The sequence below is a fragment of the Simochromis diagramma genome, unplaced genomic scaffold (genome assembly GCF_900408965.1).
Source record: "Simochromis diagramma unplaced genomic scaffold, fSimDia1.1 OVJJ01000413.1, whole genome shotgun sequence".
NCBI lineage: Eukaryota > Metazoa > Chordata > Actinopteri > Cichliformes > Cichlidae > Simochromis > Simochromis diagramma.
The window spans coordinates 2,040,929-2,058,327 of NW_024386948.1; the positions used below are offsets into that span (position 1 = coordinate 2,040,929).

At 42.6% G+C, this 17,399-nt stretch overlaps 2 protein-coding genes across 2 annotated transcripts in view; both read right to left on the bottom strand.

The window, feature by feature from the left end:
• Positions 1-87: 87 nt before the first annotated feature.
• On the bottom strand, positions 88-16,312 carry LOC120737599 (ras-related protein Rap-2a-like). The gene is made up of 2 exons (XM_040038403.1): positions 14,824-16,312; positions 88-1,356 (listed from the first exon to the last, which is right to left on the bottom strand). Exons 1-2 carry the CDS (start codon positions 15,135-15,137, stop codon positions 1,119-1,121), a joined length of 552 nt encoding a protein of 183 aa, XP_039894337.1. The 5' UTR covers positions 15,138-16,312; the 3' UTR covers positions 88-1,118.
• Positions 1,499-17,399, bottom strand: part of LOC120737595 (muscleblind-like protein 2a) — a 68,928-nt gene continuing 53,027 nt past the window's right edge. Inside the window, exon 10 of the transcript XR_005696773.1 lies at positions 1,499-1,525. The gene's annotated coding sequence lies outside the window, so the exon portion shown is untranslated. The remainder of the gene's footprint in view (positions 1,526-17,399) is intronic.

Below are 17,399 nucleotides of genomic sequence, written 5' to 3' on the forward strand. Positions count from 1 at the left end.
GACTGGGGAGGGGGAAAAAAAAAAACAAAGGCATTTTTTGATGACACACAAAAAAAACACGATCCAACAAAAAACACACACGACACAGTTGTGCATAAAGATTTATTATTTTGTTGAAAATAAGTGTTTCTGACATTGAACCACTAACATATCCGATGTGACTAAAGATAGATGAGCTACACACTGACACTGATGTTCACTTCATACATTGTAACAAGGCATTTGTATCATCTGTAAGGTGTCTGCAGAGTGTTGGTACATTTTATCGACTGACTGACTGATTGATTACCGTCTCTTTGGGTGCGATTGATTGTACTCACTTGAGAGTGTGACAGTACAACTTCGTGCACACGTCATCCACAGTTATTATCTGTGACATGAATGGGACATGAATCCCCCCCTAAAGGTGCGGCCTTTTTTGTTTGTTTGTTTGTTTGTTTCAAACACATTCGTTCATCCTGTCATTCATTTATTGTTAAGGTGGGCCCTGCTTCCAAATGCACCTTCCAGTAACGACTCCTTCACAGTGGTGTTAACTTATCTCTCCGGGTACTCGGTGAATGGCCGTTGCACTGGCAAAAAAAACAAAAAAGTGCAAAATAGAACAACAAGCAGAAGAAAAACAGGACAGATAGAACTGCTGAGCACGCCGAGCCGTCCTCCCATGGACCTATGGCTGCTTTCCCAAAAGCATTTAGCACTGTGGTCCTCTTTGTTGATGGCTTTTAAGATGGTTTTTGGCACCGCGCTGCCTTTGGGAAAACCCCGGGAATTCACTCTGGAATAATCAGCAAAAACCGTGATAGTAGCAGGAAGGTCGTGTTTTTGTTTTTTGTTTTATTTTAAGAGGGAAAAAAATCCCCTCTGTGTTGGAGAAGTAGTGAATGTCAAAACTGAATTCCCCTTAACCTGCTTTCTCTGCAACTTCCTACATTTCCCAGAATCCTCTAGGAAGTAGCTAAGAATAGTGACACCAAAAGTGGGGGTTTGCTTCCTTTAACCCTGCCCCCTCTCCAATCTTCAAGTTTGTCTAACATGAATACATTTGGACTCTAATTTCTACTCCTCTCCAATCCATCCACTAATCACTCCTGCTCCACCTCCCCTCCGACATTCAGCTACTGTATGCTACAGGCGGGGCAGCAGGCCTCTCTCCGGTCCGGCAGAGGGCAGAAGTCCATCTGCCTGACGATCTCCGCGAAAAGCTCATCCACCATGGTCTTGCTCTTGGCCGACGTCTCCATGAAGGGGCAGCCCCAATCCTCAGCCAGCGCCTGGCCCTCGCTGGGGGACACCTCCCTCTCATCCTCCAGGTCCACCTTGTTGCCCACCAGAACCACCGGTACCTGCTGGTACCTGCAAATTAAGAGAGAAAGTGACATCAGTGGAATTGCGCTGCCTTCGCCACCCCGCTGGGTGTCTTTTGGTACCGACTACAGGAACTTCTTAATTCCTAAGGGACGAAGAAAGAGAGGGAAAGAGCCATAAATGTGGCTGCTTTTGTGTGTGTGAGTGTGTGTGTGTGCATTGTTGGCCTACATACTGTATTTGCTCAATGCTGAAACAATAAGGGGTTTGAAACAATGCACAATAGAGCGAGAGGAGAGGAATAAACCCAGCTACACTCAGCTTCAGCTTCCCAGGAGACTCCTGCTGCTCAGCGGGCATCCGGTACCAACAGGAGGTTCTATCAGAAAACCGCCATCATGAAAAAACCCAACTGATGGTCCATTTATTGCTGAATACATTACATATGTGTTTGCATGGTGCGCAAGCTGCATATTTTAATGGATTCCAATTCTTGTTTAAAAATCGTTAGCTCTGCACTTTGTACTTGCACCATTTCCATCATGCACTGAGCACGTCTTAAGGATCAAAAGCTTTCTCCCCCAACGCGTGGGGCTGACAAGCCCAGTCCTCTTCCCCTCTGAGCCATCGATACGAGGAAACCAGGCTGGGGAGAGTAATGGAATAAGTTATTGAATAATTGAATAAAGCTAATGTGCTGCTCTCACATGGGAGAGACATGAACACTGGGGCACTGGAAACAACTATTTTCTACTTCATATTCATCTTTGGCTATATTTGATGCTTGTTACTGCTGTAAAAACTCCAAGGCTTAGCATGAATTTATAAAGAGCCGTGTACATTACTTCTGGCTTTGAGAAGAGGCTGACATCTGTAATTTGGTAAGTAACTCCTTAAAAGTGCACTTTGCTCAAATCACACACACACACTTCTTCAAAACAGCACTGCCTTCATTCAGTGGGGACAGACAGACAGTGGGTCTATGATCAATATTTCATATTTTGTGAAATGGCCTGTGAAGAGGCCGAAGGAGAGCTCAAAGGAGAATGAACTGGACTAATATTCATCAGCATGAAGCGGAACTGCCAACAAACGCTCATTTTGCTGTGTAACTGTTGCTGGATCTCTAAAAAGCAACTACACTCACTGGCCATTTTACCTATCAGCTGCTTTTTAATGCAAATGTCTACACAGACAATTGCATGGCAGAAACTTGACGCATTTAGGCACGCAGACTTCGTCAAGACTACCCGAGCATCAGGATGGCAAAAAAAAGGTGATTTAAATGAGACTGGTGGTGACAGACCATCTGGGCTGAGTATTCCAGAAACTGCTGATCTGCTGGGATTTTCCTACAGGATGGTCTGAAAAAAGAGAAAATATCAGCAGTTTTCTGGGCGAAAATGTTTTGTTGATGTCAGAGGTCGGAAGAAAATGGCCAGATTGCTTTGAATCGATAGGACAGTGACAGCAACAGTGACTCAAATAACCAGTCACTGCAACCAAGCTATGCAGAAGAGCGTGAGTTACAGTAGCAGAAGGCCACACTGGGTGGTCTTCTGGTGGTCTTGGCACACTTTATTCTGAACCACAGAGAATCTTTGGGCAAAAGGGAGTCCAACTCAGTAATAGCAGGGTCTACAGAGCATTTGCTAATTGGCTTGTAATAATTATTGGTTGCAGTTCCTCAAATGGCCACTTGAAGATTCCTAGGTGCACTGCCGCTTCACTGAACCAGACCTCTGTGCTGTTTTTCTGAATGCAATCACCCCGTTATTGCACAACATGTCTCTACTCCATTTTCCACAGTGTATGGACGCAGCTTGCTAGAGTTGATGTCAATGTCAATGTGACCATCTTTTATATACAGTGACTTATCGCAGTTTTCCAAAGGTGGCAAACTGTTAGCACACTAGTTGCTACCTCACAAACAGACACTTATATTATACTTACATGAAGCGGGACCCCACTTTATTCAAGCAAAAGATATTGCATTTCAGTTAGATGCCCTTCATGTTTCCCGTGATTAAATAACTACACAATATCAATTAAAGTGGGTGTATATTCTCACAACAGGTAATAGCATAGACTACCTAATAGCCTTGGCCATCAGTCATTCCTAAGTGCCTTCCCAGCCTGCCTTATTGATCTGCTGGCACTATTGAGAAATAGGCTCTTATCTACAAATTGGTGGCCCGCTGCCACGCTGCTCAGCTGGGAGAAGAGCTGAGGCGTGGAAAAGAGCTGGCAAACGTTTCAGCGAGCTTACAGGGGCCAGAGAGCTGCAGGAAATGAATGCAGGCAGCAGGGCGGAGGACACTTAAGGACCTGCTCGAGTGTCATTCAGCAAAGGGTTCTGAGCTCGACCTGTATCTGCACCTCGTTTTGGATCTCAGAAGCTTCTCCAAAGAGCATTTCTTTTGTCTTAATTGCCTATGAAGACACTTCAAACTGTCAGGCAGACGAAACTCAATCCACACAGCCGAAGACTTCCTTCCCTGCAGCCTGACATTTTCCCTAACAACAGCCACACTGTACAACACAAACGCACGCATGCACACACATGCAAAACAACAGCTGACCTCAGCAGGACAACCATCTCGCATGGCCCGTGTGTTTGGAAAGCTGGAATCTAAAGGGTGTGAAGTGTGAACAAGGAGAGTACCGTGGAGACAAACACAATCTGACAGCCTTGCAGGAGAAACTCTATATATATCTACAAAGACACAGGGAGAGCCAGATTCTCCGGGGTGGGGCGGGGAGTTTGCACAGCGACTGTTTATTGCAGCATCGAACTAGAAGCCCCTCCTCATCAGATGAGGGGGGAGCAGCTCAGCGCACCGTGGAGAAAAGTTGTCCCACAGGGACAACTAGGCCGCTATCACTCCTTATTGACTAATATCTCAGGAGGTGTTGGAGTGAGAAGCTTAATGTCTTTATCTCAAGCATGACTCTTCACTATAGCTATGTGCTAACTGTGCTCGCTTTATTGAAGTGTTCATTTGCTTTTTTAGTTGATTGATATGACATAAAACAATGAATATCTCTGTTTCCACGTGATGCAGTGTAACTCGGTCATGGGTCCTTCTACCTTTGGGGAAGACCTGACTTAATTTAATCTACAAGTTCTACTAAATCCTTTAGATTAGGATTTGGATGGATTAGTAACAGGTAGAACAACTCTCTTTGACGACTGCTAGGGTATAAACCTAATTTCTCTTTTCTGAACTTTGTCATTCTGGCTGCTTACAGAACAAAATGATTGGGTGCGTGTCAGACGTTAGTGAGGGTGATCGGTAGGGATGGGTACCGGTGTCCGGTGCCATCATAAACATAAACAGCGCACATTTCGGTGCTTTATTTCGGTGCTTTTTTTTCCTGAGCTGTGATACACTTTAGATTCTAGCCAATCATTTTACGTTTCCGAGGATAGTAGGCGGGTCCAGGTACGTACGTTCTTTTAGAGCAGAGCTACAGATTAAAAATGTCCAAGGCAACGCGGTCAAAAGTCTGGCTGTACTTCACAGCAAAATATGCAAACTCAGCAGCCTGCAACAAGTGCTTTAAGCTGATACTGTGATACTGTCAAAGGAGGTAACACCTCGAATCCGATGAAACACCTGGCGATGCATAGCGTTTTTTTTAAAAGCCGAGAAATGCACCGTATTTGATAGCTTGCTGCGAGACCTCACACCGAGCACATCTACTGAGGGTGTGGTGCCTGTTATCGGATCCGGAGTTAGCAACATCCCCCAAAAACCCGAAGAGTAGAGTCCTGGCCCCTAGCCCTGCCAGTGTAGCAGAAATGATGAGGATGATGATGCAGCAGCAGCCGTTCTTCTCTGCGTGAGTAGCTTAATGTTGTTCGTGTGTAATTTACGTTGAGTAGGCTAACCACGTTATTACATTAATGCATGTAAGGTGAACTAGCAAACACCGTTGTAGTTACATGCGGCTGTCTTCTTGTTTGATGGCAGATACTCCCTTCACCCTGGCCAAAAAGGCTAAAATGACCAAAGAAAAAGTGGAAAACAGTTAAACATGAGAGGTTTTTGGACAAAGTTTGTGTTTTTTTCCATTGTTTAAGCACTGCTTCCAGCCAAGAGTGATACCATATATGCCCCACAGCTGCAGAAAAGGCTAACATTGTTATCTTTTTACAAAAAAAACAGCTGAACATGAGAGGTTTTTGGACAAAGTTTGTGTTCTCCATTCTTTAAGCACCAGTTTGAGCACCGTTTAAGCACCGGCACCGTTTCAAAAGTACCGGTTTGGCACCGGTATCGGATAAAACCTAAACAATACCCATCCCTAGTGATCGGCTTACTGAGGTTATATACTGATATATAGTGAGGTGACAAAAAACGACATTACGGGTACCGCTGAGGTAGTCAAATGTCGTTTTTATGGGAGGAAAAAGGTTAAATACTGTTTTTAAAATACATATTTTGTGCTTTTATTTTGAAATTTTATTTTGAAATCTTTTGAAAGCAGCTATAAAAACCCATCCTTTAGCCATTTTCAGTTCACTGTAATGACCCAAAACCCCCATATAAGTATAAAAGACCAGTTTCCCAGTTAAAGGCAACTGTTCTTTTTTTTTTTTTCAAAAGAGGAATTTTTTATTATCTTTTTATTCTGTACATATTTTTAGTTATTTTAATTGAAATGTATCTTATTATGTTTACTTGGATGCATAACTTTGCACTAGTTTAAGGTTTAATATGTCGAGAGCATCAGTGAGGACTGTTTTGTATAATGCCGTGTGTTTACACACAGCAGCACTTTGAGCTAAAAAGTGAAAGTCCGTCTATATCTCTGATGATCTGCATACTATCAGTTTTTATGACCCTCTTTGAGGAATGGCACCCTTCATGCTCTAAGCCCTGTTGCCTTGGAGCATGAAGTGTTTGAATCCAGTCCGGGACTTTCTGCATGTTCTGCGAGGGTCCTCGCCATGTACTGTGGCTTCCTCCAACAGTCCAAAGACATGCACAGTGTGGTTAACTGGTGATTCTAAATTGCCTGTATGTGTGAAAGTGAGTGTGAATGGTCATCTGCCTCCATGTGATAGCCCAGAGACAGACCTGTCCAGGTAGTACCCCGATGGCATTGATAGGGTCCAGCCCCCCACCACCACTACGACCCTCTATTGGATAAGCAGAAGAACACGGATGCATGGATCTGTGACAGTTATTCCAGTTATCATGATACAGAATGTCCTCATGACTATTGGAGCCTTAACGGTATGTTTACCAGTGTTATGTTCTTCCTGAAGTGTTATTTTCCCAGCTGTATAAATATAAATCAGGAGAAACTAACAAACGCTTCTGACTCGTTCCTTTTACAGCACTTGGAAACTACCTAGTATGGGGATTATCTGCACAGTTGGAACGTGTTGAGATTGGTTGGCTGAACTATACAGTTGTATAAATGTGCAGATTTTAGATTTATAAACAGAGCGTGAGAAACAATGCTAGAAATATAAAGTGGCTTAAGATAGCTTAAAAAACTATACCGATTTATTTTTTTTAAAGTCTGTATTGATGTCTAAAATATTGCAGCATCCCTATGATGCACGTATAAGCCTGAAATAAAAGTTAGACACAAACGACTTAATGCCATTCACCTCTGCAGGCTGTTATTTCAGCTGCTGGCAAAGAGGCAAACACAAAACGCACCCACCCACCCACACAGAGAATCAGCGTTTATTCCTCACATAAAAAAGATGGCCTCCACATTTTCCATTTAGCCTCGGGGTACAACAGACTTGTTAAGGCTACCTGCTGTGCTAAATAGCTTCAGTGACCTCACTTACCTTTTGTTTTCGTTTGTTTTGTTTTTTTACAGGGCCCACAGCAAAAAACACTCATACAAATTACAAAAGAACAGTCAGACATCGCCTACACGAAGCCCTCCAACCCTGCAGCCATCTCTTTGCTCTCTGGATCTGCTGTTAATTACCAGTTGTAGCAGCAGCAGCAGCGCTGTGTGACAGCCAGCCACGTATCTGCATGTAGAACTGGATAGAGAAATCACACAGCCTATAGTGCCCACACTATGTGAACTCCCAAAGGGTGTGTTACTGCTGGAGAACAAAGCTTTGGTATCTAATGATTCTGTAATGCCTCAGTATCATGGAGGAAAAACCGCAAACATTCCCGTGATACACAGGCAAAGAGAGGGGTCTGCACAGCAGATGGAGAAGGTGTTATTTTAAAGATGAAACCCCAAGCTTCATTTCCACCTTTAATGGTGCAACAAAGCTCCCCTGACAATCTTCTTCTCTGTTCAGATAGAAAGACATTAAAAAAGGATGTGAGTTCACGTGGCCAGTGCTGCTTTGTGCTATTATACCTGCTGTTCTGGGCACCTAAATGACAACTAGACTCCCAAAGAGAGAGATAAGCTACTGCAGGAAAGGCTGTTAATAAACCTATTATTAAAATATTCCAGTTTCTTCCTTCATTGTGAGTGTTGAGCCTGAGAGCAGTATCTCAGTCAAGCAGCTAAAAAGAAGCCAACTGGAAAAGACTGATCTGCACTTCCTCTTCTGGTCACATGAGGCTGATCCAAAAATAAGTCCCCAAAGACCTCGATGTTCCTCCACAAACATGGAGCAGTGGGCTGAAATGTTTCTGAGTGGACCTGTGATTAGTAAGAAGTTCATTTAATTGGCAGTTTTATATATAATGCAATAAAGACTCTTTGCAGGTTCTCGGTCATCCAGGTCATGGTAGTTTTAAGACTTCAGCTCAGTTTTGGTTTCTTACCCCTCCCAAGTGCACACCTGAGGCTGTCTTTATGCTATTTACCTTAGCAATATGCTGGGTGTCCGTGTCTATTTACTCTAGAGGAGGCTGTGAAACTTTGTGCAATTATTCAGAAAGGAGTTGATGAATTGGTAAAGCTCACTTCTGTCCCATGACAGCTATATCGAGGTTGAGTTGTTGAGGGACTTTTCTGCCAGTAAGCATTATTGCTGCAGTAAAGCTCTTTTAGCTGCTGTTAGCCCCTGTTAGCGGCTGTTTTGTCACTGTTACCTGTGACCTACCTACTTAGTGAAACTTCTTTGAATTGGATCGAACACTGTTGGATAATAAATAAATAACAAATAAACTTTCATACAATGTATATGGTGTGTACGGCTATAATGCTTATCAGAGAGAATGTCTGATTTTTAAGAGACTTGAGCCTAACATTACCTGGCATGATGTTAGCTTAGAACCAGCTGCTGTTGCTTAGCCAGCTCGTGGTCAGCTGTCGCATGGCTAAAGTAATTGCAACAATATATAAATAATTAAATAAGCATATTTAAGCATGTTTTCATGTGTTAAAGCTCTGACTTCAGTTCAGGATATGAGGCAGAATGGCAATGTCCATTTAACATGACAGGGCAACATGGCACCTTCCACAAACTTGCTTGCACTTGCTTGAATGTATTTTTGTAATTGTGAATGTAATCCCAGCTTTCTCTGCATAGTAAGGAATCAATTATAGCACGCTATAGGAGTTAGCATGACCTGTCACCTGATATGTGTATTACAAAAGGCACAAAAAGCAAACAAAACAGGCCTCCTCTTATTCACAGCCCTGTTCAATAGCACTCCTAGTGGTCTAATAACACTACAGGGTGCCTTTAACATTAGCTGTGCTCATGCTATTTGTACAAGTCAATTTAATACATCTTGAATGGCTGCATTAAACCCATCAATGCTACAAAGCTCTGACTGTTTTTCCTACTTGGGAAGCTGGCATCAATATGTGCAACATTAGAATGATTTAAAACACTTCAATAACTGCAACATAAGAATGCAAACTGATATAATCCATCCATCCATCCAATTCTATTATCCAGTTGAGTGCCAATGCAAGTTGGACTATGCTGCAGTTAGTATCTATAAACAGAGACTTGCAGGAGCTGTAGGTGAGGAACTAGAAGTTTTTGGTAGCAGGTTTCTGGTTTATATTTACAGCCTGAATAATATTGACCAATCACAAGCTTAATGAACAAAGATTGGCACACACGACAGGGAGCTTCGGCCTGGATACCAGCTGGCTCCACGGGAAGCCCCGTATCACTGGGTGCTATCCCAAGAGATCGCGTCATCACATGATGTTTTCCTTCAGTGACACTGAAATGCATATACTTTGCAGACTTTGTTTTTTTCCCTCTGTAAACATTCCCTTAGGAAGTAGAATGACATCACTGTTTACCGGGTTCATAGCTGTGGCTCAAGTGATATTCATCTAAATATAGGAAGGTCCAGATACACATCAAGGCAAAGAATCTTTTGTAACCCCGAGGGATTAAAAGATAAACCGGAATGAATGCGAGATGATTCACAAGCAAGGAATTGTAATTTGCTGCACAAATGGTGTTCACTTTAGACTTTCCTGATGATGTTTGCTTTTTTTTATTGTACTACACTCACCTCTGGGCAAACTGGGCTTCACTTTAAAGGCTGGGAATGACCATTGTAATTCATATTAAACTGGACTGGATCAAGGTAGAACCATGTGTTTTCAGATCCCCTGAATGAGATAAATGGTGGCACATGATGAAAACACTTAAGCAAGCATAGTGCAGCAAATATGTTAAGTCTATAAGTCCAAGCACTTTACTGGTGGCTATCCTCAGAGAGCTGGCTACTTAAACATTTCTCTCCTCACTTATGGGCGATGCTAAAAGCCTAAGGAAAAAAAGTGGCTTTGTACCTACACCAAAGTGCCCCCTGGGATACGTAGTTTTGGTCTCTCCACCCTATTCCCACTCAGTGGTGCGTGCTGCTCACCTCCTGCTATTAGACACAGCATCAGTGCAGCGTGAAAACGCAGCTCCAACACTTTGAACGTGCTTCCTCCTCCTGTGCCGATTAAACTATAAACCTTAACATGCAAGCGAGGAGATCATTAGATTGCGAGGAGGGCTACGCCCAGATGTTGTTATCACAGATAGCGACTTAAACGGGGGTTTATGTGGTTAGACTAAGACCGTGCTGGAGCGTTCAGGGGGGTAAAGCTTATCTGCCGTGGTGTTTGTTAACCTAAATACACACAGAAAATTGTTCACATATGTGAAGAAAAGCTGCTATACATCAAGTGTCTTTGTATTTAATGTATTTCCTGCTTCTCTTCACCTCTTCTTTAACCCTCTGATGGTCATAGTCAAAAAAGGGACCCAAAAGGGTCCCTTTTTTGACTATGACCATCAGAGGGTTAAGTCAACACTGTAATGTTGATGTATATGTGGCGCCAAAGTCGTGTCAGATGGTGACCACATGTCAACTACAAATGTGCTCATCTGAACACATTTAAACAGATTTTATCATTTATAGTGTGGTTCAAAAACTAAATTAGCTGTTTACCCCTAACTATTAGCATTTCTGTTCACCGCTTTTAGCTAACCTTACACTTATTTTCATCATGTTTAGTGACCACTTTCTGCATTGTGTTTAGCAAACAAACTATTTAGACTGTATACTTTTAGCAAAGCTTTAAAAGTGTAATCCACACTTTAAGCTATAATTTGAGCTTCTAGCTCATGATTTCAGCTAGCTATTTTGATGTGTTAAGCTAACAGTTTCGACTGTTAAGCCATCCCTCTTATTTGAATACTTTTGACATTTTACCATAGGTTGTTTCCAGCAGCCAGACGTTCTTATAATATTTTAAAAGCAATATTTCTCCAGTCTTTCTATATTTTCTTTGAGCTATGGTAGCTTTTTCACTAGTTTTCAGTCCATCCGTGTACCTGACTGCTTTTGTTAAGCCACTTCACATTGACCTATGAATCAATCATGCATTAAAAAGGCACATAATTTTTCTTCATTTCTTTAGTGGAATCTACAAAAAATGCTAAAAATAACACAGGTGGAAAGACAGAAAATAACATTTTTATACCAATAAGGTGATTCCCAAAGAGCTATTAACTGAAAATGGTTGGCATATTTCAGTATGGTGTTCAGTGTGCCCTTAAAAATTGTGAGGAAACTGGACAAGTGGAGAACAAAAGAAGTAGCAGCCTAAAAAAAAATCTCCACTGACGCCTGATCAGAAATGGTTTCAGTGGGAGGATGTATGTCTAGAAGCCATTCTTACGGAGGGGAAACGTGGAGAAAATGCTGATTTATCCTTTTCCGCTTATCCTTGGTTGTGGGGGGCTGGAGCCTATCCCAGCTGTCTTGGGGCGAGAGGCAGGGTACACCCTGGACGGGTCACCAGTCTGTCCCAGGGCGAACACATAGAGACAGACAACCATTCACACTCACATTCACACCTATGGACAATTTAGAGTTACCAATTAAGCTAATCTACATTACACAAGAACTGGAATGAAAATCAGTGGCAGTTTGAAAACTCGAAAAGTTTGCATTCAAATCAGTGTCAACATATACGATCGTGGCTCAAGAGTTGGGTGGTCGCCTTGTAATCGGAAGGTTGCCGGTTCGAGCCCCGGCTCGGACAGTCTCGGTCGTTGTGTCCTTGGGCAAGACACTTCACCCGTTGCCTACTGGTGGTGGTCAGAGGGCCCGGTGGCGCCAGTGTCCGGCAGCCTCGCCTCTGTCATTGCGCCCCAGGGTGGCTGTGGCTACAATGTAGCTTGCCATCACCAGTGTGTGTGAATGGGTGGATGACTGGATATGTAAAGCGCTTTGGGGTCCTTAGGGACTAGTAAAGCGCTATATAAATACAGGCCATTTACCATATACAGTGAATATCAAGAGAGAGATACAAAATTGAGCATGTACAGCTATTTGTAAAACACAGGGGGCTTTGTCATGGTTTGCTCTGCACTCAGCCAGTGGTGTTAGAGATATTGTCTGAACACAGAAAAGAATAGAGCAAAATGCAGCCAACTTCCAAAGAAAGAGCTTTAAATGTCCTTCAAGAAGCCTGGAGAACTATTCCTGAAGAACTGTAGAGACTCGGTTTTTGCCTAATATACTATACTTCCATGTATATTAGCACGTTTCAATAAATCGCTGCACCTATTTCCCATTTTCTACCAAAATATAGAGAAATGAGGGGTGGCTTAAGACTTTTGCGTAGTACTATATTCTAAATGTTAGTATTTCAACCTCTAGCTAGCCACACTTTTAGCTAATCACGTTTCACTTAACAGAATTTATAAGTTTTTTTGATTATACTTTTAGCTAACTATTTCAGAATATTAGGCTAACAGTTTTAGCTGCTTAAGCAGAATTTTGGCAAGAAATTCTGCAACAGAGGTCATAATATTAGCTCACAATTTTAGCTATTAGCCACTTTTTAGTTTAGTGAGATATTTTTTAATGGTTACCCTGTGTTGTCCATTAATTTTAGTAAACTGTTAACTATGACATTACATTCGGGTTTTCTTTAGGTTGGGTAGCTGATCTGTCATACAACGAGTGGACTATGAGACTATGGATTCACGCCTCCTTAACCAAACAGCATATCTCACTTCTTGTCCATGCTTGGCACATGGAAAGCCTTGCATAAGCATTCTGGTTTATATGACTGCCTAATGGAGGCCCGATGTCTTCTTGGCTTTCAACCCAACACAATCCCATTAAGTTCTGGTGAGTGGGCACATACTATATCTCTGTGTGAGGCTCGTTGTTACTGCTGCTGGCTCAGCAACAAGTTTGGGAGGAGGGAGGCTGTTTTTCTAAAGACAGCTAATGGAGAGCAGGAGCCGATTGTGACGGACACCTTAACGAGATCAAGTAAATAACCGAGTAGATCTTGCTAGTACTTCTACTTTTGTCACAGACTGTGACTGACCACCGTTTCTAGCCTCACTGACCATTCAAGTTCACACAGCATTCACACCTAAGACCAATTTTAAGCAGCTATTTACAATCATGCATGTCATTAAGAGTGTGAGAGGAAGCCAGGTACAGCGAGGCACAGGGAGAACATGCAAACACTTAATTTTTGTGTAATAATGTCTCTGCACAAAACTCAACAACAATATTATGTTTTCAAGTCTACTTAAGGGTGTTTTACTTATCTGCGGCTTTGCACATACAGTAACAAGGCCCACTTCAAAGCCAGAGCAGTGTGAAATACAAGCATGAAATATTTATAGGTATACACTTGAGGACGGCGATGGCTGCTGCAGTGTGGGCAGCCGCTTTGGGTGCTGGGGCACTTTTTTATCCATCATTACTATTAAATTAATATAAAGGAGTCCCCCCGCCCCACCCCCAACACATTCGCCATCACTGTGCATCGTCAGCTGTGACGCTCTCGAGCTTCCACTCGGCCTGTGACGTCCACACCACAAGAGAAGCACCGAGTTCACTCCTGGGAGGCAGATGGAAAGCGCCGCAGCAATACTCTACTGGTGAAATTATAAAAGTCACAACACTCATGTTCAACAAGCAGAAAAGGGGGCGATATTAAGTGTAATGACAGGATTTTTTTCTTTTCTCTTTCTGATGATAATGAAGTGCATACACCCCCCCCCCTTCCCCCCAATGATGATGCTCATGTAAGACCACTGCATGAGTCAGAGCTCCTATCTCACTTTGGTTTCCGTCTGCATGTCTTCTTCGCTGATTTAAAGTGGGGCACTTTTAGTGGGGATTTTTTTTGCCCTAACATAACCACACCTAACACTCCCCCATCTTCACTGAACATCCATGAAAAGTAGCATCAATCGCTCGTCTGTCAGCTGCTGGCATCAAAACAACAACAGCTATAAAACGTTTTTCTATTGAAGAAGTCATAATGATGCGCTTTTGTTGGGAATAAAACAAAGAAAAATACGTTTCACTCCAGTTGCACCCTGGAGTCACAGGCTCACACATTTACACAAGACTCTGAGCCAAAAAAAAAAAAAGAAATTCCAATGTGTCACTACCGAAAAGGATAGACCACAGCCTTTCTCCCACTCTCTCTCACTCCCAGGCTGTGAGATGAGCTCAGGGGATGTGTTGAGTAATGGACTGAGCTGATCAAAGCCGTGCAGAGTTAGTCATGTGTGAGAGACGCAGAGAATATCAAACCCTGGGAGAGTTCAGCGGGTTGATGTGTGACAGGTGAGCCGCAGCTGGGCTCTTATGAAGAACATATGAGCGGGATGCAGCTTCTCACGAAGGACTGGAGGAGAGCGTGGGGGTGAGAGAGGAAGAGGAAGAGGAGGGAAGACATGGAGAGGATGGCAGTTTTGTGATGTTTCTCAGCCTCAGTTTAAAATGAAAACAAAAAACAAAAAAAAACACTGATTTGTACGTGTGTGTGGGGGGTTCATTACATTTATAGAGGCCCTGGAGGGGCTCCATGGGGTACTCCAAGCATGTTTACTGTTAAATGTGACTGTTTTATTTATTTGAATCAAGGTGTAAATATTTATTATCATATCCTTAACATTCCTTCACCGACACAGACAACTTCCGGGGTCCTTATTGCCCCAATATGGCTATTTAAGGCCCCTAAGACGTTTTTCTGCTTGCCTTTTGTCTGTGGCATCAGAGCATTTATTTAGAATTACAATGAATTACAGCAAACTGGAAAGCCTCTCACCTTTTCACCCTGATGATCTGATCTCTCATGGGTTTGATGTCCTGAAAACTTTGCTGGTTGACCAGGCTGTAGACCAGGATGAAGCCCTGGCCGTTTCTGATGTAAAGGTCTCTCATTGAGGCGAACTGCTCGGTGCCGGCCGTGTCGAGGATCTCCAGCACCGACGGAGAGGAGTCCACCTCGATCTCCTTCCTGTAGAAATCTTCAATGGTCGGGTCGTACTTTTCTATAAATGTCCCGGTGACAAACTGGACCGTCAGCGCGGACTTCCCCACCCCGCCGCTGCCGAGCACCACCACCTTATACTCCCGCATAGCGCTCCCGCGGAGTTAAATCCGGCATGCAGAGAATAAAGTGATCAGCAGCGGATCAAAGAAACGCATGCCCGTGCACAGCAGCCCAGACTCACGCTACAGGCATGACACAGCCTCCGGTAAACGAGATGCTCTTGCAGTTATAGGCGGCCGAATGATGCTGGAGCATTTAGCCCTGAGATGCACAGCCACACTGCCTTCTACTGAAATATTCCCACGCTATCTTGAAGGGACACCATTCCGGAGGCATCCATAATGCAATAAGGCGTCGGTGCAGTTAAAATAAGATCGGCTATTATTAGAAACAACTAGACGGCGCATCTTTTTATGTGCCGACAAAATAAAAGGCTAACACTACATTTCCCCTGCACAGTGGGGTACAGTGGAGTTAAAGGCGAAGAGCACTCTTTGCCTTATAGAAGACAACAGTGCTGGGAATCCACGCCTCTGGTGTGCTTCATCCACTGGATGCTACTATTTCCTGGAAGATATGGAGGGAGATTAGTGCCACATGGCAACAGGGAGCAGAGCACAGATGTGATGGAAAAGAAATAAGAGAGGCTGCTGTGACATAATTGTTTTTGACCTCGTTTTAAACGGAAATATAAGCTAATCTGTGAGGAATGCTGTCAGCAGCCAATGGGAGGCACAAGACAAAGCCAGAGGCTTGAACTTGGTTTGCAGCACATAATGTCTCAAGACAGTGTCAACATATGATGCTTGACTCTGAGCTCTTCTGAGGGATGTTAACTGAAGCCTCAGGTGAACTAAATAATTTGTTAAAAAGGTGAACATGTCAAATTTCCACTCTGCAATTTCAGTTTATTTTTATTTCTATGGCACCAAATCACAACAACATTCGCCTCATGATGCTTTATATCGTAAGGTAAAGGGAATAACAGAGAGAAAACCCAACAATCAGATGACCCCCTGTCAGCAGACACTTGGCAACAGTGGGAAAGAAAAACTCCCTCTTAATAGGAATAAACCTCCAGCAGAACCACTGTATAAACACATAGTAAGTCTTTTAAAGGGTTTCCATTTAAACTGCATCTTAGAAGACCAGATCAACCAGAAGGGGACAGTGTTAAGCACAAATGTGAAGGTTCTGCATAATGCACTGTGATTGAGCACTTAAACAATTTTCCTACACATTTAATCCTTTAAAGGTTTCTGAACCATGCCAGAAAAATCAATTTTCTAAAGAAATGTAGATTCTGCTGAACCTTTTAACAAAAAAGTAATTAAAAATATTAATTTGCATTTATATAAGTTTTAATTTGTCTCATACTTGGTACATCTGGCATTTTTTATTTACATTTATTGCTTAAAATGTATCGTTATTAATTTAGGTTTTTATTGGAAAACTAATAAATCTCAAAAACTCATGTATCAGATATAATACACTCAGAATTAATGGTTTAACCACTTATGGTTAAGTGTGCCCAGGGAAATATGAGTGGTGCAGGGCGTGGAGGTTCTTTTTTTGTCTTGTATTGCAGGAAAGCACTTTGGCCTGCCAGTCTCTGGAGCCATAGTAGCCCATGTCTGTATATTAGCTTGTGTTTTGGATTTGCTAAAAGAAAAAAACAACCTGCTGCTGGACTGTCAACCAAGCATCAGATATCAATGGGTGTAATAACTGTGTAAAGACGTGGTGCAAGACAGGAACAAATAATCTGGACAGAGGCTGAAATTCAAACAAATTTTGGGGGCATTTTTATGATGATTCTTTTTACTTTCTTTACAGTTAATCTTTGTCACCATGTTTCTGCAATAACCTGTGTTTTTTATTTATTATAGTTTGTGTTAGCTATACCCTCTGTGATTACTTTGTTCTAGTTGTAGTGTAAATATCAAGAGCACTAGAGAAGGGAGGCTGTGTTCGTCTCATTTGTTCAACGAGGACTGCAGCTCATCGTAATGAATTTAAGAAGGCTATTATCTAATTAGTGACACATGATAAGTGCAGCTGCTGAGAGGCCCGTCCACTGCTGTCATCAAACGGCCGTTAACTACACATTACCATTGTGGTACTAATAACCCCTCATAGCTGCTTTCCCCCCCTCAGAAAAGCACTACTCCACTGCAGTAACGGGAAATGGCAGAAAATAAATAATGGAAAAAGCGCTTACTTGTCCTGCTCTTGGGTCCTCTCATTATGTTTTATCAACTCTGGCAAAAACTTCATGCTGCAACTCTCAGATGTTTTAATGCACGCAGCTTTATAATCTCTTTTCATGAGAGCTGATGTTTATTTGC